Source organism: Herpailurus yagouaroundi, unplaced genomic scaffold (assembly GCF_014898765.1).
Source record: "Herpailurus yagouaroundi ecotype Mexico unplaced genomic scaffold, PumYag 140, whole genome shotgun sequence".
In the NCBI taxonomy this organism is placed as follows: Eukaryota; Metazoa; Chordata; class Mammalia; order Carnivora; family Felidae; genus Herpailurus; species Herpailurus yagouaroundi.
This window is the reverse complement of record NW_024412395.1, coordinates 50,380,598-50,406,634: the sequence shown is the minus strand read 5'-3', so window position 1 is coordinate 50,406,634 and position 26,037 is coordinate 50,380,598. Positions and strand designations below refer to the sequence as shown.

The 26,037-nt window shown below is 38.4% G+C and overlaps 1 protein-coding gene across 3 annotated transcripts in view; it reads left to right on the top strand.

Moving 5' to 3' along the window:
• ABCB11 (ATP binding cassette subfamily B member 11) overlaps positions 1–26,037 on the top strand; it is a 96,982-nt gene that overhangs the window by 48,646 nt on the left and 22,299 nt on the right. For 2 of the 3 annotated variants that reach the window (XM_040475298.1, XM_040475299.1), the window contains 9 exons: positions 140–265; positions 2,005–2,208; positions 3,799–3,969; positions 4,471–4,672; positions 5,677–5,752; positions 10,402–10,504; positions 18,305–18,469; positions 23,501–23,605; positions 23,693–23,854. In XM_040475298.1, coding sequence (XP_040331232.1) covers positions 140–265; positions 2,005–2,208; positions 3,799–3,969; positions 4,471–4,672; positions 5,677–5,752; positions 10,402–10,504; positions 18,305–18,469; positions 23,501–23,605; positions 23,693–23,854 — 1,314 coding nt within the window. Of the gene's footprint in view, positions 1–139; positions 266–2,004; positions 2,209–3,798; positions 3,970–4,470; positions 4,673–5,676; positions 5,753–10,401; positions 10,505–18,304; positions 18,470–18,622; positions 19,082–23,500; positions 23,606–23,692; positions 23,855–26,037 lie in introns of those variants that run through there. The other variant, XM_040475300.1, reaches the window with a different exon arrangement.

The following is a 26,037-nucleotide window of genomic DNA, read 5'->3' as shown; positions in this document are numbered from 1 at the left end:
TTTTCTGGTTATTGGTCGGTATTGATAGATACTGCTTTCAGGGCATGAGTAAACACATACACAGTATTCTCACAAAGCATCCTAACTTATGAGTCTAATTGCTGACAATCTGAATGTTGTTCTTCTCTTTTCTCTACAGATTTTGAATAACCTCAGCATGGTCATTAAATCAGGGGAAATGACAGCTGTGGTAGGATCCAGTGGAGCTGGGAAAAGCACAGCAATACAGCTCATTCAGCGTTTCTATGACCCCAGTGAAGGCATGGTGTGTGTCTTCCAGAAACCTCCTCAATATGCGGGGATGGGAAGTGCAAATGGAGATACGCTGGTCAAACATAAAGACCTAGCACACATGGAGACCATCTTGACACACGCAGAGTTGACTTAATGATTTTTGACCAGACTGACTGGACTAATTCCCTGCACGGTGGCTGTACTCAATGAACAACCCGCTTGTGCACTAAGGGGTGTAACTAAATGTGCAGATACATTCAAAATGGTATTTCTGCCTCTTCAGTGAACTAACATTTCCATTTATTTCTTTGGATTGCAACAAAATCGTATTGTCTTTTAAAGTTTTCCAAACACTAGGTATAGGAAAGGTTGCATGGCTAGAATGAACAGATTGATTACTGCTTCGAGAAGCTGAGTTTAAAAAAATATATATAATCTCACAAACTACTTGGTTTCTTTTTCCTCATGTTTATTTGTCTATAAAAATAATTATTTATTTTCAAAATGACCTCCAAGGTGTGTATGCTCATTTTATAAATAAGGCAACAGAGTCAGAGAGATTGAGACTTGCCCCCAGTTTGAACCCAGGTCTATTAGATGCCAGAGGCTCTGTTCTTTCTACACTCTCAAAATCATTCTTGTCAACATTTCCTTGATGCCTTGCAGTACACTCATTTGACTGTATGTTAAGTGGCTTCAATACAAGGCATTCTCTATAATGGATGCACTGCCACACTGACATGACAGACGTAATGAAAATTCTCTTTGGTACAGACATTCCGTCCTCTGGATATTCGTTGCTACATACCAGCATAACTACACTCTGAATCTATAAAAATCATGGTTTCTTGATGTAAGGTCTTTGCTTCTTTGCTAATAGTAATTTGTAATTGTTTATCCCACCTATAGTTTCAATTACTTTTAAATGGCAAAGTGCTATTTTTTTTTTAAATATAATTTATTGTCAAGTTGACTAACATACAGTGTGTACAATGTGCTCTTAGCTTTGGGAGTAGATTTCCATGATTCATCACTTACACACAACACCCAGTGCTCGTCACAACAAGTGCCCTACTCAATGCTCATCCCCCCACCCCCCCACACACACCCTACCAACCCATCAACCTCAGTTTGTTCTCTGTATTTAAGAGTCTTTTATGAGTTGCTTCCGTCTCTGTTTGAAACTATTTTTTTCTCCTTCCCTTCCTCCATGGTCTTCTGTTAAGTTTCTCACGTTCCACATAGGAGTGAAAACATATGAAATCTGTCTTTCTCTGACTTGTTTCATTTAATGTAATACCCTCCAGTTACATCTACTTTGTTACAAATGGCAAGATTTCATGAATCCGGCCAGAAAGTTACTGTAATGCATATACACAAGATAGGGAACATTTCTTATTTTCTTTGTAGCTTTTGAAGTCCATTTTTATAGGTCATAAGTCAAAAGATAATAAAAATATACAACATATGGTGAATAGCTGATTGATTCCATTGAAGAATTAACATTTTTTTCCATTCCTGGGCCAATTGTGGTCAATTAAATGACCTTTACATCATTTGTGTTTCTACAATGAATTGTCCTACAGCTATACTCGATTTCAACTATAAATTGTCACTCTTATATAAACAACCTCATTGTAGGAGGAATTATTTTTGTTATAATCTTGCAGGTCTCTACTTTTTCTCCCCATACATCAAGTACAACATAGCATTTTGGATCAGAACCCCGAAGGATTCTAAGAGATGTGACATTGTGCTCATGTTTTCTAGGTGACTTTGGATGGCCATGACATCCGCTCTCTTAACATTCAGTGGCTTAGAGCTCAGATTGGGATAGTGGAGCAAGAGCCCGTTCTGTTCTCCACCACCATTGCAGAGAATATTCGCTACGGCAGAGAAGATGCAACGATGGAAGATATAGTTCTAGCTGCCAAGGCAGCCAATGCCTACAACTTCATCATGGACCTGCCACAGGTACCCCTAGTCTCTCATTCCATGGGGGAACGCAGAAGTTGTGAAAGAGAAAAGAAAAAGTTACACAATATTATACATTTCTTTTCATTTGAATCCCAAATCATTAAATTCTTAATGCCATGTTAGATTTCATTCCTGGAAATGTACCATGAATTTTCCCCGTTGTCTGAAAACACATTATTGTTGATATATTAAAAATCTACCAAACAGGAACTTTCTTTTAAAATCTCCCTTTGACATTGACACAATCTTCTCACCCTATCTGTTAAGCATTTGTTTAAGCAGTAGGTAAGTTTTTCATGTGGCAATGACTTACACAATGCTCCTTTGATGCCTACTAATGTCATTGTTCTTTAATTTTCTTGTGTTTAGGCAGCTAAACACAGTGTCCTCAGTACTGTATCTCACATATTCAAAAATTCCTCATTTATCTTCATTGTAAACAATGACAACAAAACCCAACTCCATATTATTATACTTATATACATTTTGTGGCCAATAGCCTGCTAAATCAAAGAAGAGTTATTACTAGTTAACATATATATATATATATATATATATATTTACTTATATATGCTTACTACATACCAGGCACTGTTCTAAGCACTTTACCTCTCATTTGACCCTTAAAACCATCCTGTTGGTAGCTACTTTACTATTTCCACCTGTAAAGAGAGAACTAAGAGGTCAAATAACTTGCTCAAGGCAGAAGAATCAAGGTTCACACCCACGTGGTCTGGCTCCAGAGTCTGTGTTCCAGATAATTTCCTAATCAGCCTTTTAGATTACCTGTGTGAATAGGATTGCAGCTGTGAGTATGATATAGTCTAATGGCAAAGAGTATAAAGCTTTGGAATCAGACTGCCTCCATGCAAGTCCCATATTCTCTATTTGTAAGCTCTATAAACTTGGGCAAGTTACTTTAGCCCCTTACACCCCAGCATTTCCCTACCCATCGATTGACCACAGTGATATCTATCTCATGGGCCATCTGTAGAGACTAATAAGGTGAAATGTGTAAAGAGCTCAGCTCCATGCTTTATACATGGTAAGTGCTCAACTCATGTTGGCTAATAATGAACAAGACAAGAGTCTGACACCATTGTGAGATTGTCATATAATTCTAGACATGAAAGATACTCAGTAACTGTTTGCTATAGATGGTAATGATCGTAAAGCTAGTTTGATCTTTCCTTTACAACATAAAGACAGCTTTAGTGTTGTGTTTTTCTGTGTTGCCAAACTAGAGAAAAGGAGGAAGAACTTGATATGTGCTCTAACCCTTTAAAATGGGTTTTCAGGACCCTGATCAACTTTTACTTTGGTGGAAACATTTTATTTGAAGTTGAACTAGAGAGAAACATTTATATAACCCAGGAACCCGGGAATGAAAGAATAAATCAATTTCTTCATCTTACATACAAGTATCGATCAGACAGTAACCTGTTTCACAAAAGGGTATTTCTTTCAATGAAAGTTGGGCCTGTGAAAATTCATCCTTGAGAAGGAAGCTAGAAAGGACCTTGTAATGATCACTGCCAGGAACCATCAAATTGTTCCTCTTCCTTCCTGGTGTCACCTTCTTCCCAGCAATTTGACACTCTTGTTGGAGAAGGAGGAGGCCAGATGAGCGGTGGCCAGAAACAAAGAGTGGCCATTGCCAGAGCCCTTGTCCGAAACCCTAAGATCCTGCTCTTGGACATGGCCACCTCGGCGCTGGACAATGAGAGTGAAGCCATGGTACAAGAGGCACTGAGTAAGGTTGGTTGAAAGTCTGAGTTCATTGTATGAGACCATGTGGAAATGTGCTGTAGGAAAGGCAGCTTGCTGAGAGAGGATGGGGGTGGGGGGAAGGGAAGGGAGGAAAGGAGAGAGGGAGGGAGAGAGAGGGGAACTACATGGGTCAGTGGGTCCAGTCTAACAGTTTAGAAAATACTGACTACAATGTTCCTTGCAGGTGAATAGAAGTCAGTATGATTTGCTTCCAGAAGCTACAAATGAAAAATTTTAAATCTTGTTGAATCTAACTTAGAATATGTGATTTCAAAAATTTCCATTTTGTTTTTAGCTATTCATTAATAGCAACAGCTGGACCAACATGTGGGTGTTCATGGCCTTGATAGAGTGTGCTGGCCTTTTCTAATGTCTGCATAGCCTATTAAGGACCAAGACTCTGACTCACTTGTGGATTTGGAAACCATCCAATGTCAATGTCAGCTCTGTCTTACTGTTTGCTTAACAGTACACTGTACATTCTTACAGATTCAGCACGGACATACAATCGTTTCAGTTGCTCATCGCCTATCCACAATCAGAGCTGCAGATGTCATTATTGGTTTTGAACATGGTACAGCTGTGGAAAGAGGCACCCATGAAGAATTGATGGAAAGGAAAGGCGTTTACTTCACTCTAGTGACTTTGCAAAGTCAAGGTGATCAAGCTGCTAACGGAGAGGGCATAAAAGGCAAGTGTCTTTTCCAGTATACTTGTACATTGTATAAAACATTACGTTTGTTAACTCTGTTTTATGGATTTCTCTACATTTAAAATACACTGTGTTATTTGTTCTCCCAAAAGCCCTTGGAGGCATGCTACAGATGATAAGAGAAAGAACAGAAGTTCAGGAGATTCAGTTACTTGATCAAGTCAGAGAGCTAAAATCCAGGTCTTGTGTGGAAGAACGATTTCAATTCTATCCGATACTTTGCAGATAGGAGAGCCTTCCTAGAGTGTCCTGCACACAGTAGGACATTTATTCTTACTGATTGGGTAAATTAATTAATGACTAAACATTGTGGTGCTTATTTTCATTAGCGTGGATAGATACTTTGGGCCCTTGTGCATCCTTTCTGTTTTCAGTCTGAATTTTCAGACTTGGTGCTTACGCCAGCCTACATTAACCAACCACTCCAAACTTTCTCTACCATACCACATCTCGATTTGTGAACTCCACTGAGTAAAACTACTGTGTACATTTAACACGTGTGATTTATTCTGAAAATATATACTTTTTAACTTGGTGTGTCTACCACAGAAACCACCTACAGTGGGCTTCCTTTAAGTTTTTACGATTCATGCTATCAAACATCTATTCGTTGGGGATGACACACTGGGTATCACACAGTTCAAAAGATTCAATCCTGCTGAGTATTTTTTTTAAGTTTGTTTGCTTATTTATTTATTTATTTATTTAAGTAATCTCTAAACCCAGTGTGGGGGACTCATACTTGCGACTCAGAGATCAAGAGTTACATGCTCTTCTGATGAAGCCAGCCAGGCACCCCCTGCTGAGTATTTTGAAATTTTTTGTTCGAATGTGACGGATAAGTGCTAAGTGTTATTTGTCGCGATAGAGTTAATAGAATGTTTTAGCATCAGATATAGTGATAGCATATAATAAGTAGTTTTATTTTGATATGGCTCTCCTTATTGTATACACTAAGGAATCATTTATGTTGTGTTGCACAGGAGAAGACGAAACTGAAGACAGCTCATTTGGTGGCAGACAGACCTTTAGCAGAGAGAGCTACCAGGCTAGTTTAAGGTAAGCTAGCCATGAGGCAGATTTTAAGGTTTTAAAATATTCTTAGGAGCCTCTGCCCCTATGATCCCTCAGGTAATATCTCAGGTACAACCAGGAGATCCTTGAGTGTAGCCCCAGGTTTCATGTAATATGAACGTGAAAATGAATCCTTGGTTGCTATATATTGACATTTCTGTTTCTAATTCATGGGGATTTTTTTGTTCCACATTGGCTTCTTATCTTATTGTGGCTAGTGTCACGAGAGAGAGGCTTTATAATTAAAATGTTTTCAGTTTAGAAAGGGGATTTTAAAAATTTGTGTTTGGTCTTGTCCCCTAGATCTAACCATGATATGAAGCACTGTTTTTACATGGAGGTCAAGTTCATGGCTTTAGGCCCATTCTTTTACCTACTGAGCTGCAATTGAATTACAAATATTTCTGCTTCCAGAGTGACACATCTGAATTCAAATCATTCCTTAACTAGATGAAATAAGAAATGTATTTTTTAGCATTTGAAGAGAATTTCCTTAAACCCCAGCTATTTATTTTTCTTTGGATGAATATAGGGGTACTGACTTTCAAACATATTTTTGGAATATGCCATTAACAAGACTGTAAGTTTTAGTCTTTCATCCTGATTTAAGTGTATCAGTAAAATAGTTCATTTAATGTTAAAATTCTATGTACTAAGAATTCTGCCCAAGAGTAGCTGTCTCTATTTGTGAAAATATTATTTAAGATTTTTCGCTGAGTTAGGAGGCTGTTAGTAAACAATGGGTGAGAGTAGATTTCTCTACCATTGACTTTATCATTTCTAGGATATGTAATTCAAGGCTATACTCTGAGCAAAGGCACAGTTATAAGACTTGCTCTTTCAAGACAGCATATTGCTTATTGAAAACTGGTTAAAGTGGCTTAGAAGAAAACATTTATGGAACAATTCCAAGCAATTCAAACACAGATTTATTTTTCAATATTCAAAGAATAACGTATATAGCTGTTGAATCACTATGTTGTATACCGGAAATTAACATAACATTCTATACCAATTATACTCAAAAAAATAGTTCACTAATTTTATGCTTAGGGTTTTTTATTTTTCCTTTTGAGAAAGTTTATTCATAAAAATTTCGAAAAATGTTGGTTTTATCAAGTGTTGTGAATTAGGAAAATAATAAAGTAATAGCCTCAAATTGCTCTATAAAGTCAAAGTTACAACAATTGCCAAAATTATTAGGTAGTTTTTATAGATATTGGGCATTGTGTCTAACCATGCTTTTCTTTTTTTTTTTTTAAATGTTTATTTATTTTTGAAGAGAGAGGGACACAGAGTGTGAGCGGGGGAGAGGAAGAGAGTGAGGGAGACACAGAATCCAAAGCAGGATCCAGAATCTAAGCTGTCAGCACAGAGCCTGACCCGGGGCTCGAACCCACCAACAGTGAGATCATGACATGAGCCGAAGTCGGACACTTAACCAACTGAGCCACCACGGCACCACTTAACCATGCTTTTCTGATTCGAAGAAATATAAATTATAAGGATCATTAGAATCACAACCTGAGGATACTGTCTACCTTCTTAAACACAGAAAACGACAGGCATCTCTTTTGATAACTAGGCTAACAGTTGTAAAGAGGAAGTGATGTATTTCATAGTCATGTCAATAAGAAAGTAAATATTTTCTTAGCTTTTCTGAGGAGCAAAATTCTCCTTGTTCTGAGTAGTTTACTTATAGTTTATTATTAGGATCAAATAAACATTTTTAATACAAACATTTCTTATTTGGCTATTAATTCTCACAAATTCTACATTTTGGTGACTAGAAAGAGAAATGTAGAAATATAATCTACACACAAAAAGTAACTATTAAGCTCCTGCAGAGAAAGATTTATAAATTTGAGTAAGAAGGTCTGTTAAAAATATCTCATTGTGGGGGCGCCTGGGTGGCGCAGTCGGTTAAGCGTCCAACTTCAGCCAGGTCACGATCTTGCGGTCCGTGAGTTCGAGCCCCGCGTCAGGCTCTGGGCTGATGGCTCAGAGCCTGGAGCCTGTTTCCGATTCTGTGTCTCCCTCTCTCTCTGCCCCTCCCCCGTTCATGCTCTGTCTCTCTCTGTCCCCAAAATAAATAAACGTTGAAAAAAAAATATCTCATTGTGTATGCTGACAGATTTTTTTTGCTAAAAGATGACTAAATTAAATGTTAATGTGTATCTTATTTCCTTGGCCTTGGTCTTTCGGAGGGCTCAATCTCTCTTTAGCAATATATTTTAGGTTCAAGAACAATTTAGTGGATAACAGTAACTGATCTCCTGAATAATAATGTTGAAAGAGACAGAGAAATCGTGAGGATATTCATTCTCTGAATTAGCTGTTTTTACTTGTGGAGAGAAGTGGTACTCAGCTTCTGAGAAAGGGAGTGACAGATGTTGCTGTTTTTTGTTGTTTTTTTTTTTTTTAAAAGGCACGGGATAGAATCCTAACTCTGATGTCTATGGTGGACCAGAGGGGGTTGGCAGGTAGGCCCGTGGTTTCAATGGGACAGCCTATGTGAGGCAGGTGGAACATTCTGGGAAATAGGGAGAGAGAGAGAGACTTAAGAAATAGAAGATTAAGGTAGTAAAACTCAGAAGGGACAAGAATATATGTTTTGCCATGCTCAGAACTAGGAGGAAGTCAACCATACTTCCTTTTCCACATACTCCTACATTGGCTTCCAATGCTCTGAACTTCTCTGCAGGCCCATGACCTTACATCTCAGCCCTACTATGCACTCTGCTCTCTCCACTTGACACATGCCTAGTCCTCATGCCTTCTGGAGAAGACTTCTTGACCTTAGTTACATAACCCAAAGAAGTAACTCTATTGCTGGAGAGTCTCAGGCCGGGTGGGAGGGAGCTGGGGTGTCCCAGAGGGCAGCCTGATAACAGGGAAACAGGGTGAGGAGTGGTTTCATGCCTGGTCATAATGAGACTTGACAAGAGTGTGAATGTGCAAGAGCAAGGAAGAGGGAGGACTTGAGATACATGCACCTTGTTGCACCTGGGTGACTAAGTGCCACTAATTGGACCTGGGAACAAAAAGGTGATGTGCTAGTACCTTCTCAAGAAGGCCAGATGAGCAGAGATAATAGACAAACACCACCTTCATATCTGTCTTCACCTAACTTCACCTGGATACAAATGATGAAGATGGTTTCCTTGTAAATGGTTCCATCTAGATTATGCTGAAACAGTTGATACTGGTCTCATTGGCTCTAGCATCTCTCTCTTTATACTTCTTACTTCAGATAGGTGCTTTGACAACGTAACACCCTCCTCTCAAGTCTTCACCAACGCCTTCATCACTTCAAACTGTATTTGCAAATGACTGAAAACCTAACTCAGCCTGCTTTAACTTTTAAAGGGGGAGAATCAGTTTACATAACAAGTAGTTCCAAGAAAGCTTTGGCTTCAGGCTTCACATATGTGATGTATCCAAGTTACATCTAGTTTCTCTCTTCCTTTCTCAGCTCTACCTTTTTTCCCCTTCTATTTGCTTCATTTTTCAGTAAGCTTCTTTCTTTGAAGGTATTGATATAATCGCCAGCCACTCCTCCTGGTGCTGCATATTTTCACCTTTAACCTAGAGGAGAATAGGAGTCTCCTCAGAAAATCTCAAGGAAAAAACAAAACCACCTGAACCAATCTCTTCCTATATCTGTTCTATACTAAGTATATGTAATGAGGAACCCTGTTCTCTCCTGTCTCCATGCTTTTCTGTTTATACTGTTCTCTCCATCAGAAATGCTCTTCCTTTAGCCTACAAATACCCAAGTCCCACCTTAGTCACCTCTTCCATGAAGACTTTCATGGTAATACCTGCCGTATATGTTTTGTTCCCTTAAATTTCCATACTTTTTCGTCAACCCTGCCTTACAGCACTTAACACATTCTTCCTACGCCAGGGTTGGGTACATATTTTGCTCTTCTGTAAGATTTTAACTCCTTGAGGGAAAATTCTGTCATTGACCAGTCTTTGTAATCCTCACAGCATCTGGCATTGGTTTGCATGCTATAGATGCCCAATAAACTTCTGTTAAATGAATAAATGAGTGAATGAACACATCAACTAAATTTTATTTCAGTAAGCTACTTGTTACTTAAATGCATTTCTAGGGACAGTACGTAGCCTAAAGAAAATCTCACTAGGGGCCCTATTTTCCTCCTCTGAGCTCATTTGTATCCAGGTGGCCTTACACTAAAGTAAAACCAAGTGTGACTAGAGAGAAAGAGACATCCAAATTACAACCTGTAACCAATAGGGAGGTAAAGATGCTGGGCCTTTGCCCTGGTAGCAATTAGCAGACCATGTGGATTTGGAATGGATTTGAGCCTTGGACCTTGTTTTGGAAGACTGGTAGGACAGCTCTCCTCTCCTTCTCTCCTTCCCTCCTTGAGCACACTCTGAATCAGAGTCTAGCTTGGGGCCCAGAGCATCCAATCTAATTAACTATGCTGCAAGAATGGTTCTGCCAAACCTGCCCAGGAAGCTGTCTTACCTTGTTACTATGTGACCTACCAAGCATTTCTGTTTATGTGACACATATGATGTAAGCCTGAACACCAGCTAAGTCCTGTTCCAACCTGCCCATAATCTACAGACTCTTTCATCTTTCTGTTTATTTACAGAGCTTCAATCCGGCAACGCTCCAAGTCTCAGCTTTCTTACCTGGCACCTGAACCTCCATTAGCTGTTGTAGATCATAAGTCTACTTATGAAGAAGACAGAAAGGTCAGGCACCAGTTGCTCTTGGGGATTGGAGACCGTCTTTGCTGGGGACTATTGCATGGCCTTTAAATCTGACAACATGAGTTTTCAAGGCAAATATCTAGTAATGTTCACTAAATCAGATTAAATGGGAGAATCCATGAGGACCTGATGAAAACTCTAAATTGTATACAATATGTTAAAAGAAATACAGATTAATTAATGACCTTTAAGAACATCTGAGAACTGAAAATGGACTAAAATTGTTAGTCAATAATTTGAGACGAATCATTGTAATAGACACAGGCAAATTATATGTACTTAGTAGATTATTTGGCTATATGTATATTATTTTAAAGGTTGTAAGAATACTTGAAAACAAGTTTTCTCAAATTTTTCAATCTCCTTCTTAAATTATAATAACCCTGGCAAAAGTGTTTATTCGACAAAGGTATTTGATAAAGTTAGCACGATTTTTTAATTAACAGAAGATGATTAGGTTTTATGGACAGTTGTTTACTTCATATAGCTTTACCATAATTTCTTAAGGATATATCTATATCTACGATCAGCACTATTAGTTTTAATAAAATTCAAAATGACACAAAAATGAAAGAGATAGGTGAGGAATCAACAGATGTAGCAATATTTCTTCCTAGGGACACAGATCCTCAAAGCTATTGTGGGCATCTTACTTTCACATAAGGTGCCCATCTATCCCCACCCTCAAAGCCTTTCTTAATCTCTGAACTTAATTCTTCAACCTGAGAGTCTCACATTCAAGCCCAAACTCCTCTTCATTTGACACTTTTCATGGCAGTTTTCTTATTGAGCCTTAACTGGGATCATATTGTCTTATTCCTTTACTAAATTACAAGCTTCTTAAAGATAGTGAGTATATATTATTTGTGTTTGCATCAACTTGAGCACTTAGGCCAGTTCCCTGCACCTATTGGGATATCAGGAGATTTAAAAACTAGGATAATAATTGAATTTCTACAATGAAATAAGCCCAAACCACAAGATTTATCAAAGCAAATAAGTCAGAGAGTATTTTAATTACAAGCACATCCATTATGCATGATGTAATTTCAAACTGTCTTTAAAAAATTTTTAATGAGAATCCGTTTTGGAAGTAATTATAAACCTTTATTCGCAGTGACAAATGTGGAATAAAGTACAGTCTTCCTTATGATCTTATGACTATGACAGAAGGGTTATTAAAGTTCTCTCTTGGTTTTAATATATTAGGAATGACTAAATATCCAGTAGAGTTGGTTTAAGTCAATTTCATAGAAAAATACTTAGGAGCAGCAGGATGAATCACACAGAGAGCAAGCATGGTTGCTTACTGCATCTTGCCATTAAGGACTCAACTTCTCTTCTAAATCTAGAAATAGTTATTTCATCTATGTCCATGGTGCTGCCACCAAAACTGACAAGATGCCTATATAAGGAGTCTAGTGAAGCTCCAGGGGACAAAGAACCAAACACGATGTTGAAATTTCAAATGTAACAGTATCAATCATATTTGACTTTTGCATTTTTTATGTTTTTTTCTAGTTTCTGTTACTATTTGACAACAAAAGCGAGAGCAGAAGGAAGGAAGGAAGGAAGGAAGGAAGGAAGGAAGGAAGGAAAGAAAGAGAAGAAAAATAAATTCTGATTTTGTTGTTGCTGTTGAAACTGGCAGTGGCCCGGCATAGCTGTAGAGATCAGATCCCTGGAGATCTGGAGATCAGATTCCCACAGCGTTCTCCTGATGCTGAGGAAACTCAAAAGGGAACCATTTACATAAGGAGGAAACCTAAATCAAATATAAAGACTAGTTAGAGAAATAAAAATGCTCCATATAATATTCTACTTATCAGCACTGTGAATTAGAATGGAATAGTTAAACTCAATTAAATTATATCAGTGTAATATTTAAAATATGCCACTTTATATTCTGTCTCCAGTTAAGAGAGAAAAAAGAAGGGGAAAAAAATGACAGGGAAGCCATTGTGATTTTGTGAAAGCTCCAAGAAAATTAGATCTTATGCTTATATTAAGACTGCTCAATGGTAATTACATTAGGATTTTTTAGATTTAAATTAACTAATTTTTTAAAAAGGAACAACGGGATTAGGGTTGATAAAATTTAATGTATGGAATTTCTAATCTCAAGTAATATTTTAAAGTACTTTAAATACGTGGGATATTGTGATCTCAAGTAGATTTTAAAGCATTTTAAAAGTTAACTAAATTTGCCAAACACTGGCAAAATCCTTTCTTTTTCTCATTTTATGGAGAAATTCTAACCTTAATGTGTTACTTGGGAAGTATGCTATCTCAGGTTCCAATGCAAAATGTTTACTTACATAAAGGAATTATCTCCACCTTGTGGTCTCTCAGAGTTTCGACTCTGAACATTTAGAAGAGATGGTTGCATAAAGAGCTTGTACTTTCAAACACTAGGTGGGCTCACCGGGGACCGAGGTCTCCTAGTTGCTGGTAACTAGGTAACGTTTCTTCTCACTCTCCAAGCTGTGCTTTGGGTTGCCATCAGTCGAGTCAGATCTTAGCTATAATGCTGACAAAATTAAGTGGAGGATTAGGGGACACCCTCAGGCAAAAGGTGCCAGTCTCTGATACTGAGACATCTCTCTCAGGGAAACAAACAAAGTAGGATCTGTATGAAATCAAGTCAAGGTCAAAAGTTTGAAACTCACCACTTCATCACAGCTAACTTAGAAGATAGGGTTTCAGCATTGATTAAGAGGACAGAGATAGGACCCTTACAAATGGCTATCACTATATGTTCATTTGGAGAATCTCTGCTCCTTTATCATAGTTCCCATTTCTTATCATCAAATCTTGAAGTCGTTATTGAGGCAGGAGACCCCTATGGATTGGCATGCAGAAATCACTGTAACAAAGCACAGAAAGCAGAACATAAGATTTAAGTAGGTAGGAGGTTTTATTTTCACCTGACCTATAAAAGGAGACGGAAGGAAGGAAACTGAGAAAAGTGCAGTGTCTACCATTGAACCATCTGCACAGTAGACGAGCTCAGTATTTTTTTTTTAATTTTTTTTTCAATGTTTATTTATTTTGGGGACAGAGAGAGACAGAGCATGAACGGGGGAGGGGCAGAGAGAGAGGGAGACACAGAATCGGAAACAGGCTCCAGGCTCTGAGCCATCAGCCCAGAGCCCGACGCGGGGCTCGAACTCACGTACCGCGAGATCGTGACCTGGCTGAAGTCGGACGCTTAACCGACTGCGCCACCCAGGCGCCCCAGTATTTTTTTAAATAAATGTTTTGTTGCATGTATGCACCATGGGCATAAAAGCTCCATTCATTCTTTCGTCCAATAAATATTGATTGTACAGCTATTGTGTGCCAGGGATTGTGTTATGGATGCAGAGATGAACAAGAGCCACTGTCCCTCTCCCTGCCCTGGAGTTGCAAGCAGGATTCTTTTTTTTTTCTAACAGGATACCTCTTTACATATAATAAACTTGACATTGCTACAATAAAGGCAGGAATCTGTAGTAAGAGAACACATCAACTTTTATAATTTTACCCCTCTCTGTGAGTTACTGGTTTGCTACATATACAGGGAAGATGAATAAATTATCTTTAGCCTTATTTTAGATGACTAAATTTGTCTTTAGCTTTGCAAAACTCAAAGGAAAAATTCTTCTATACATAATGGCTTTATATTTTGCTTTCTTCTATTATTCTTTTAGCTATATCAAGTAAGTCAATTACTTAGGGACAGATTTTCTAGTTTTTGCATCATTCAGGCTTGATGGTGCATTTGGTGGGGGGCGGGGGGGACAGTCAGGGGACAGTTTCCTTTAAATCAAACTTCTAGTGAAAGGGGACAAAGGAAAATTACTCAAATCAATTAAATTTTGCCTCTTGTTAGTTTATCTTGGAATGATAACTCCTGGAAAAAAATCACTTCATGTTATTTTAAAATGTCTTAAGTATTGTTGTTTAGGGTGAGGGATACCTTCAAGAATCTGAAGACCAGAGAAATTTCTGTCATGTCAGGCTGTGAGTGAGCTGTTTTGTGGGGCAGTGGTTCCAGAAAATGTTGGAGTTTAATGTGCCTGATGGTAGAGCACAGCTGACACTTTCTAAACCTATAATCATGGAATCCTAGGCTCGTAGAGTCCTGGAAATTGCATACTGGGCTTTACTCACATACTGGGCTTTACTACTAGAATTACCTGAGGAGTGGTGTTTTTTTTTTTTTCCATCTAATATTTATTGAACATTTATTACATGCCAAGTTTTATGCCAAACACGTTATATAGTTCTAGAAGGGGAAGAGAAATTTGAAGTCAGAGTTCAGGATGATGGTCTCAGATAATGGTCTCTTTGCCCTATCTGTTTGAATTCATGTCTGAGTCCTAGAGAGAGAAGGATTATAGCAGGAAGCAGACAGAAGTAATTTTCACACAAAATCTATGAGAGATTTTGGGATCCCAAAGTAGTGCCCCTCAGGAGCTACCATGACTAAGTATGATACCAAGGAAATATGTCTCTTGTTGAGCACTATGCACGGTGTCCCATGGACATGAAATGATTTCAGGGGACGGTCAAGCACGTGCAGCCCTTACAAGGAGGAGAATGCAGTGGAGGTAGTGTCAGAGCCTGTTGGCATTTCATGGGTGACATTGCTGATGAGAAAGAGAGGGAAAATGGTTGCATTTCTGATATGGCCCAGATCAGCTATGTGGGGACACTTGAAGATAACTCCTAGAAACGGCCACAGTTGTTGAGGACCCTTTCATAGAAGTAAGAGAGTAGCTGGGGTCACTGCAGAAGGGATGGAGAGCCCACAATAGCAGTGAGAATGAAACAGAAAAATGTAACACCTAGATATTTATGACAGGAAGGAATACTTCTGGTGGATGTTATAAGGATTTCAGAAGGACCTGCACTTACTCGCAGAATATGTTCCCCTCTTCCTCATTATTCCATTGCACATAAAGTTGAAAATCTTAGTTAGACACCCTTTGAACTAGGATATGTAGACTGGAGATTATGTAAAAAGGGACAAGCAGAAGAAAAAGAGCAAAGACACAAAAGAAAATAAAGTGTTTTTTTCTAAGTGTAGAAAACAACTAAAATTTATTCTCAATATATGTTCTAGAGATAGAACCACTAGTCATAAATATCAGTGACTTTTGAATTGTAGTTTTCCATTGGCTCTAATAGTGAATTTTATTCTTTGTAAATTTTTAAGTGTAGATAATTCTAAAAGCTTGTGAAACGTATGATTGCTTCATGCAGCCTCTAGGATAGCTCTGCTGTACCCTGAGATCCACATTAGTATCTTTTCAAACACCTTATTTTTAAACACAGATTCACACTCAGGCTTACTAAATTAGAATTTCTGGTGATAGGCCCCAGGAATCTATATTAAAAAAATTTTTTTTAATGTTTATTTATTTTTGAGAGAGAGAGAGAGAGACAGAGAGTTGAGCAGGGGAGTGGTAGAGAGAGAGAGACACAGCATCTGAAGCAGGCTCCAGGCTCCAGGCTCTGAGATGCAGCACAGAGCCTGATGCAGGGCTTGAACCCATGACTGTGAGATCATGACCTGAGCCAAAGTCAGACGGTTAACTGACTGAGCCATCCAGGTGCCCCCCAGGAATTTATATTTTTAATCATTGATCCACATGAGTCTGGCAAGCATCCTGATCTGGACACCAACCACTGTCTAGAACTGTAGAGGGTCTAAATTTTGCTGTAGTGCAAAGTATCAAGTTAGTCTGACACTGTTTTCATGGATGCAGGCAGAATACACAAGAGCCCTGAGCCAGAGACAAAGAACTTTATTACTCACAGCAAGAGTGGTAGCCAGAGTGCATCATTTGCACTGGTTTCCCAACCCAAACCCCAGATTTAAAGAGAGCCAGATGATACTAGCGAATGAAGGGGGTATTTAAGAGAGGAATCCTGAACTTGAGGAACTGGATTCTTTTATAATGGGTAGTAAGCACATCTGCTCTTTTCTTGGGATGGAGACACCATCTTTGTCTTCCAAGGCTATTTGCTATGCAAACACCCTTGAAAAAAAAAACTCTAAATAAAGGTAGTCAGTGATTCTGCATAAGATGTGCAGAAATACAAGATACCCATAGAGAGTTATCTCCCTAAAACGACTTAGTCCAACAATCTCATTTTGAGGATGAGGTAACTGAGCCCTAGAGAGCTAAATTGCTTCGTGATGTATTCCATAGGTGGCTTCATTGGGTTCAATCAAGAACCCTGTTCTTTCCATGCTTGTTCGACTCATGCTTTCCCAGGCACCTCTCTTCCTCTCTGGTTGGAGGAATTGGTTTCCTAGAGTTAGTAAGCTGTGAGAGATTAAATTATTGGACAGAAGGATTTGCTACATGAGTGTATAGTAATGACAAGTGCACATGTTGAGGGCAGGCCAAGAGAGAATTTGAAATGGAGTTAACAAGAAATCCATCACCAGCCAAGCAGCCTTCCTCCAGCCTATTTGGCTTGCAATGATAATGACATAACATGACACAAAGCTTTATTTAAACTGAATTGGTAATGTGGTCTTTGACTTTGTAGGCAAAGGAAAGTATTTGAAGTTCCTTGCTGTTGTCTGTTCGTGACATTCAGCTACCTAAAGGGTAGATTATTACATGTTAATGAAAGAGAGCACTAATTCATAGTTTTGTAATTCATCTGTTATAATATTTTAGTATATTTTAATAGAAAAAGTAAAAAAAATTAATGCAAATCTATATAAGCCACCTAAAATCCTTTCTTACATGAAATCAGTAATAAATTTAATAAATGGTCCTAAAGATCAAGCAGTGAGTAATATCAGTAGTGAGGAAAATGATAGTAAAAATGATGGGGTTTTGAATATAGTATTTGCCTTCAAGAGGATAAAAATTTGTTAGCTTGACACTTTAATGACAACTAAAGAGAACAGAATAGAGAAGTATTAAAATAATTTTCACTTGGGGCGCCTGGGTGGCGCAGTCGGTTAAGCGTCCGACTTCAGCCAGGTCACGATCTCGCGGTCCGTGAGTTCGAGCCCCGCGTCAGGCTCTGGGCTGATGGCTCAGAGCCTGGAGCCTGTTTCCGATTCTGTGTCTCCCTCTCTCTCTCTGCCCCTCCCCCGTTCATGCTCTGTCTCTCTCTGTCCCAAAAATAAATAAACGTTGAAAAAAAAATAATTTTCACTCATTACAAAGAATATGTAGAATTTAGAAATCCTGAATGGAGTACCATATACTTCTGGGTACTAATTAAGAAAAATCTTACAGAGAGCATGTAAATTATAACTATTGACACCATTTAATAAATTTGAATAATTACTTTGTCTTCTTTCAGATACACTGTCCTGCCTCAGAGCTTCAGGTAGTTTCTAGAAGGACATTTATGAAAGACATACCTTAAAATTTTTATGAGTCCTCAAATATGTAAATACCACTATAGCACAAATTTTTTTTTAATTGGGGAGTTATTTTTTTGAAAGTTCCAACATATCTATTACTCCCCTAGAGTTAACACATACTCACTGCGACATGAAAACCACAACCTCACCCTCAGATGTGTGTCCATCTAGCTCATCCCTTCCAAGTCACGGCATGGTGGCAAGCAATTCAAAACCATTTCTTACAAAACAACGCATCACTAACATCTTGTAGATCTTTGAGGTCACTCATAACCAATCAAACCATGACTTTTAAATCTGTGAATGCCAAAGGGTCTGCTGTATAATAAAAGAATAAATGCAAAAACGTCTGTGTGTACCTCTGGATGACTAATGTAATCCTTTCTCCCCTCAAGGACAAGGATATTCCTGTGGAAGAAGAAATTGAACCTGCCCCAGTTCGGAGGATTCTGAGATTCAATGCTCCAGAATGGCCCTACATGCTGGTAGGGGCTGTGGGCGCTTCTGTCAATGGTTCAGTCACACCTCTCTATGCCTTTTTATTCAGCCAGATTCTTGGGGTAAGCAAACAGCTGGGTTCACATTATTCTCCTCACATTGTTTTTCTATCAGTGGGTATTGTCATTTTTGATAGGCTGGCTCTGTTGTTTTAATGGATGTAGCTTTATTTTCCTCATAAAGGACTAAAAGTGCCTTGATTTTCCATTGCACAGAAGACAAGAAGGTGAAGCTGAACACTCTCATTTGGGCTGGCAGGACGCTCATCCAGGCATCATGTCTGCGAAAAACTGCACTATGGCTGCAAATTTAGTGTTAGAAGAGGGCAATTTCCCTATATGCAAACAAAATCAGAATGCAAAGCAGGTTTGTCGAATAGTACAAAAGGATTTTAGGGCCGTTTTGATCTTGCTGAACAGCTGAGGTGCAGAGTTTGGCTTATAAAAGCAGGTGTTAGTGCATGTGTAATTCTCTTCTCTGCTGATTGCACCACTGAAATGGCAATGTTGGGGAGGAAAGAGGAAAAGGAGGAGAGAAGTACAATAAGGCATGGATAAAGAATGAGCTTATTTCAATTTTCACTTCCTTAGGAGTTTTTGTATTCTCCATCTGACTTCGTTGCTACAATAAAAATTAACAATAATTACAAATATTAATTTACACTAAGCACATTATATATAATAGTTCACTAAATTTTCCTAGTTAACCATCTGAGGTAGGGATTCTTATTGTTCCTGTTTTAGCAAAAAAGCAAATCAAGTTATACAGAATTTAGGATAGCAAGTAATGGATCTGGGGTTCAAATCTGCAGAATCTGGAGAGCCAGGTTCTAACAAAACTTTATCATTGCAAAATTAGTTATCAAAACGCTGCCAAGTTTCCTCAGTTGAAATTTACTCCACCCCCCACAAATCCCGTGAGATCAACAAGGAGGCAAACCTAGAATCTAGATAACTTTTTAAATTTGTTTATGGTGAAGTAGGAATTAATTAGGTGGTAGGACCATGAGTAGGAGGCACCTTTTCCAAAGCCTAGCCTCAAGGATTTGCCAGTATACCACACAGCCAGAGCTTACTAAGAGTCCTGAGTTTTTCTTTTCCCCCACTAGTGTCTCTTTTGCAGCTTCTCTGGGAGGTCCCGACCAGAAAAATGTCCCCACAGGCATGAATCATACAGAAAGACCCAGAGAGTCCATAAACAAAATCAAGTCATTTGTGCAGGGAGGGCCTCAGTCGCCCTTTTAATTTTTATACTGCCCCCTTGTGGGAAGTGAGGAAATCATGTTAATTTCAGAGACGTAGGAAACTGGAAACCGAGAACTTCAACTCTGGTAAATTGAATTTCTGGTTATGTAAAACCCTTTATGATGAAAATCCTTTAAATAATTAATTTATCACCCTTCATGTCTGGTAAGTACAATATTTTAAATGCAACATAAATGTTCTTTTTTGACTCAACAGATGTTTGTTGATCATCTTCCACAGACACTATGCTAGAAACTTGGGATTGCAGTATCAGTCATGGTGCCTCCTCTAATAGAGTTTCTAGTCTATGAGGAAGACAGACATTAAACACAAAAATCTATTCATAATTCAACAAATATGTATTAATCATTTATGGTTTGCCAGACACTATTGCTGGGATTGAGGATAGACTGAGGAACAAGAAAACCAAAGCCCTTCCCTTCTCTCATAAAGCTGACATTCTAGTAGGGAAAGGCTCTGGAAATGCATCTCACAGAGTACTGATGAGGTGCAGAGGGTGTGGTGGGTAGGGTTGAATCTGTAAAGACATTTGCCCTAGATGTTTGCTTCTTAAAATAAATCCAGAATAACAGCTTCTTTGCTGATTCTCACTTTCTTAAAAAACAGAGTGAAAAGTGTACTGACTGAGCTTCACCCAAACCCTGTATATGAGCTCCTGTGGAAAGAGCCCTGGATTTGTAACCCAGAGATCTTTTTTTTTTCTGAAACTGGCTCTTCTAGTTACTTATCAAGCACTGTATGCCCTGGGGTCATGCCATGCCATTTCTCTGGGCCTTAGGTTCCTCAACTATAAAAGGAAGGATTGACAAAAATGGTTTCTAAGATAACTGCCAGTTCTAAGAGTCTATGAAACCGCCAGGTCAGAAAAAACCTGACGATTCAGCTGTAACACCTGCTCTCTAGAGCAGCTTCCAGTTGTTGGTAGTGACAATCGTTATGTGATTCTTCTGTTCACAACCAGAAATCCTAGGAAAAACTTGGCTTGAGCAATAAGGCTTTTCACTTAAGGGCTGCAGTTACCAGAGTAACAGGATCTGGTTGGTGGAATCCAAGGTTTGCTCTTGTTTAATGTTCTCACCGGGTTGTATTTTCTAAGAGAATGTTGCTGAACAAAGTACTATTTTTCCTCTCTGATGAAGAAGATCATTCTGTTTGTCTCTTGCATAATTATCACATATTCATCAGTAGATTCATGATACTTTCATCTCGCAGGATATAATCATGAGTCAGATAATAGTCTGTTCGTAATTGCGCTATTTTCATGCTGACATACCTAAAGGGCACAATACTAACATTTGGTGTATTGAGACCACAGTTTGGGACACAGACCCAGCAAACGATTGGACACTATTAGGATCCTGGTCTCTAATCTAGTGATGCATCAATACACACATAAAACATAATGTATCTGATTCACTTTCCATGGGTCTATTTGACTTGGAAAGTGTGCATGTGTTCCAAGCACAGCAATGTGGATGTAGCATGCTGGGAAAAAGCACGAGTTTTGGAGTCAGTCAGCCCTGGATTCGTATTAAGTCTGCTCTGTATTCTCTGTGTGCACTTAGGCAAGTGGCTTTTCCTTGATGAGTCTTAGTTTCCTCATCTGTAATTTGGGACAAGAAAATCTACCTCACTGGGTTGTTTTAAGAAGCCTAATTTAAGGAAATCTTCACTGAAGTTAAAGTAGGTTAAGTTACACATTTGGCACCTGGTAAATAGCAAGAGTTTAATGAATATCTGTTTTCTCCTTAAACAAACTCACCATTATAAAAATGGCACAGATGTATTATAAAGGAGCCTACGGATGGGTAGCCTTTTGGGTTGATTTCAACAAGAACAAAACTCAACAACAAAGAACTCATGGAGTAGAATTTTGTGAAAAGAAGTTATGGATAGAGAGATGCCCACTCTTGAACTGGCCACTTGTATGGATTTAACATCAGCCAAACACTCTTTTTTTTAACCCAGACAAGATGAGTCATGCCAAGAGCCAAGAGAGCTGGCAAGAAGAAAATCACTGGAATCTAAAAAAATAGGCCTTTCCTTACCTAATAATAACCACTAGCTAAATGAACTTGGACAGAAGTTTTGATGTTTGGGGCTCTGGTTTACCATCTCTAGAATAAGACTTAAACTGGCTAATCTGCACTTCTATATAGTCCTTTTGTCCATGATTATAATAGGTGACATGAGGAAGGAATGGAAATGTGGCATCACTGTTTGGGGTTTGGGGGATGTGTATAATGATTTTAAAAACCAAACTGCAACATGTCTTTAAAACCCTAAATTTATAAACTCTGTAAAGTAAACATATGAGTTATTCAATGCTGGGGAGAATGACCTTGGAATCTTCCAAACCCACTTCCACCTGTATTAAGAACATGAAGACCCTAGAAATTATCCTAGAAACAGTAAATTTTATTAATCTGGAACTCCCCTCCCCACTTTGGCATTTGATTATTTGAATAGGTTACTTTTGCTTTGCAAAAAAGGATTTGTTAATGGAGTAGTATACATTGTTTTCAAGAGATTTATTTGGTGTATAACAGGCACTCAATAAATATGTATTGCATAAACGATTTCTTTTGAGCAACTGCTTGTTAGCATTGTTCTAGTGACTTAAATTAATTTAGAATGATAAATAAAGTTCTCTAATGTGTATGTTTTTGAACTCAAGTTTCCCTCACTTAAGCCCAAATTAGGAAGTTTTGTTGTACCTAAAATCTACTCATTATAGGGCACTATCATTAGAATATCCAGCTGTTCTTTCCATTTTCTTATTGCAACAGCGTAGTCCCCAATCAGTTACTTGAGCATACATCTGCAAGTTCAGAATACACTTATAAAGTATAGTTTACCATTTATTATGGACTAAAAAAAATTCACGACTTCCATAGTTTTTTGGGGGGGAGTAGAGAATGTTTTCAACTTTTCCTGATTTGGAAACAACAACCTCTGGGGCATCTGGGTGGCTCAGTCAGTTAAGCATCCGACTTCGGCTCAGGTCATGATTTCACAGTTCGTGGGTTCCAGCCCCATGTCAGGCTCTGTGCTGACAACTGAGAGCCTGGAGCCTGCTTTGGATTCTGTGTCTCCCTCTCTTTGTGTTCCTCCCCCACTTGTGCTCTCTCTCTCTCTCTTTCTCAAAAATAAACATAAAAAAAAAAAAAGAAACAACAATCTCAGCCTCAGATGGACAGGAAGTGTTCTTTCTCCTAAGCCAACTACAGTTAATAGCTAGTTGTTTTTCAAACGAAACTATTATTCATATATTATATATATGTATGTATATATATATTATATGAATATGATCTATAAAAGTAGTAACAGAGTACCTGAGTGGGAAAATCATCTTTATTGCTTCTGTTATGTGAGAAGGACAAAGGTCATGATAATACTTTGTGCTTTGTTCCAGAAAACATCCTTCCTTCCTTCCTTCCCTCCTTCCTTCCTTCCTTCCCTCCTTTCTTCCCTCCCTCCCTTCCTTTGTTCCTAACTTGCTTTCTTTTTTCTTTGCCTTATTACATACATGATTTGAGATATTTAATGATACTTTTCATCTGTATCAATGAAAAGCCAACACAATTGCCTACATCAGGCCAAGAAACAAGACAGAATTTCTGCAAATTGTAGCTATTGGTTTTCATTTGCCAAGCTTCCTTCCTCACAAGGAATTAAAATACACACATATTCATAGCTAACTTTGGTTTAATTACTGATATGTTCCCTTAGCCTGATGCTTAAGAGAAATTCCTTTTAAGCATATTTTATTTATTTTGTTATTGTTTGTAATACTAAAGTAACATGTTTGCTTACTTTCTTGCAAAGACTTTTTCACTTCTTGATAAAGAAGAACAAAGGTCACAGATCAATGTTGTGTGCCTGCTTTTTGTAGTATTGGGCTGTATATCCATTTGCACTCAGTTTCTGCAGGTAAGGAGTTTTATTTTTTTGTAAGTGATTTAGCTATTTTCTCCCTTTTCGTGTTAAAATATCACTAAAGATTCCTTTATGTTTTAGGGATATGCTTTTGCTAAATCTGGAGAACTCCTCACAAAAAGGCTACGTAAATTTGGTTTCAGAGCAATATTAGGACAAGACATTGGCTGGTTTGATGACCTGAGAAATAGCCCTGGGGCACTAACAACAAGGCTTGCTACAGATGCCTCTCAAGTTCAAGGGGTAAGCTATGGGGGGAAATCAGGGGTGTTATTAACTGGAGTAAATATTCTTTCCTTTGAGAATTATGATAATTACCTATGTGTTTCCCATGAAATAGGAACTCATGGGACTGAGATGCCCCCGAGCCACATTTTCCACCATTTCCAATGCTGACAAACAACAGTGTGTCCCAGGCAATGTCCAGAATCAGTGCCATGAGTCCAAATCTGTCCAGGTTTTAGATTTTGTGGGAGTCTAGCAACTGAAAACTTTCCTGATACTCATTTCTCAGATCATTTTCAGGCCCAGAGGCTCAGATTCCACAACACTTAAAAGCTCCCCCCAGAAGGTGGAAGCAAAGCGTGTGTGGAAGAAAGCCTCTTACATAGAGGCCCAGCATGCAGGTCTTAGGAAAAGAGAAGCTATTCTGAGCTGCCTCTGCAAAATGCCAGTAAGGAAACTGAAGGAAAGAAGTAAATGATTGCCATCTAGAATCTTGAGGCATTCATAGAGACAAAGCTGTGGTTTCTCAACCTCAGAACCGGCAGCCTTGTTCAGGGGACTTATACATGTGTAAGGTGAGGCCATGCCTTTAGGAAACTAGGGGTTTGTATTAAAGTGACAAGAGTCGGGGCGCCTGGGTGGCGCAGTCGGTTAAGCGTCCGACTTCAGCCAGGTCACGATCTCGCGGTCCGTGAGTTCGAGCCCCGCGTCAGGCTCTGGGCTGATGGCTCAGAGCCTGGAGCCTGTTTCCGATTCTGTGTCTCCCTCTCTCTCTGCCCCTCCCCCGTTCATGCTCTGTCTCTCTCTGTCCCAAAAATAAATAAATGTTGAAAAAAAAATTAAAAAAAAAAAAATAAAGTGACAAGAGTCAAATGTGCCGTCCAGAACCTCTACTCACTTTTTGTGGGAAGAAAGGAAGGAAGGAAGGAAGGAAGGAAGGAAGGAAGGAAGGAAGGAAAGAAGGAAAGAGAAAGAAAAAAGAAAACCACAGTTTATTTGTAAGGTTCTTGGAAGAAAAAAACGCCCTGGATTGATGGTGCTGTACTGTGTGTCTTGACTCAAAAATATGGACAATGATATGGGAGAATTTCTGAGGAACATGGAATCTTCTTCCTCAGAGCTTTTTTTCTATGTATATATGTGCTTCTTACAGACTCTGGGTCACACTCCATGAATCATTTTGTAATCTTTCTGTTTTTTCCCTACAACAATCTGCTGTGAGCATATTTTGACCATTACATATTTTTCTACAGTAGATTTTTGACGGCTGCATAATTCATCATTTTAATGTATCACCATTAAAGAATTCCTTATTTAAATGTTTTTTCTTTCTGTTTTTTCCTCCTTATAAGCAACTTCTATCATTTTACATCAAGCTTGGCACATCCTTATTCATTTTTTTTTGTTTTTGTTCTCAAAATAAGATCACTGGATCAGAGTATATGATCATTTTGAAGGGTTTTAATGTGCATTGTCTTACTGCTTGGAGAAAGTTTGTAGCAATTTCACTTTTACCAACTGAGTATTCTAGTGTCCAGTTTACCTGACACTGAAGTTTAGGTTAAATAAATAAGCTATAAACTTATCTCTTCTATTTTTGCATCCTTCAGCCTGTAAGGTGCTTTTTAAAAACATTTTTTAAATGTTTGTTTATTCTTGAGAGAAAGAGAGCATGAGTGGGGGAGGGGCAGAGAGAGAGGGAGATAGAATCCGAAACAGGCTTCAGGCTCTGAGCTGTCAGTGAGATCATGACCTGAGCCAAAGTCAGACGCTCAACGCTCAACCAACTGAGCCACCCAGCTGTCCCGAGCAGATTCTCTTAAACAAGACAAAAAAACTTAAAGTAGACTTGTCAGACTACATAAAAACTTAAAGCTTTTGTATAAACAAATGGTAAAAACTAGGAAAATATTTATAACAAAAATTAACACACCTGATAACTCTAATATGTGTAGTGCTCTAAAATTGGTTAGAGAACAAAAATAAACAAAATAATAAAGGTTAAAAAATAGTATATGGACAAACCACAAAAAAGAAATGCAGCAGGACAATGAACAAATGAAGAATTGCACAACCTTATTAATAGAAAAATACTAATAAAAGAATGAAGCACCATTTTCCACCTATAAAAACAATTGTGAATGACAACTTGCTATATTTGTGAGGATGAGAAGAAATGGACGCACTCATAAAATATTGGT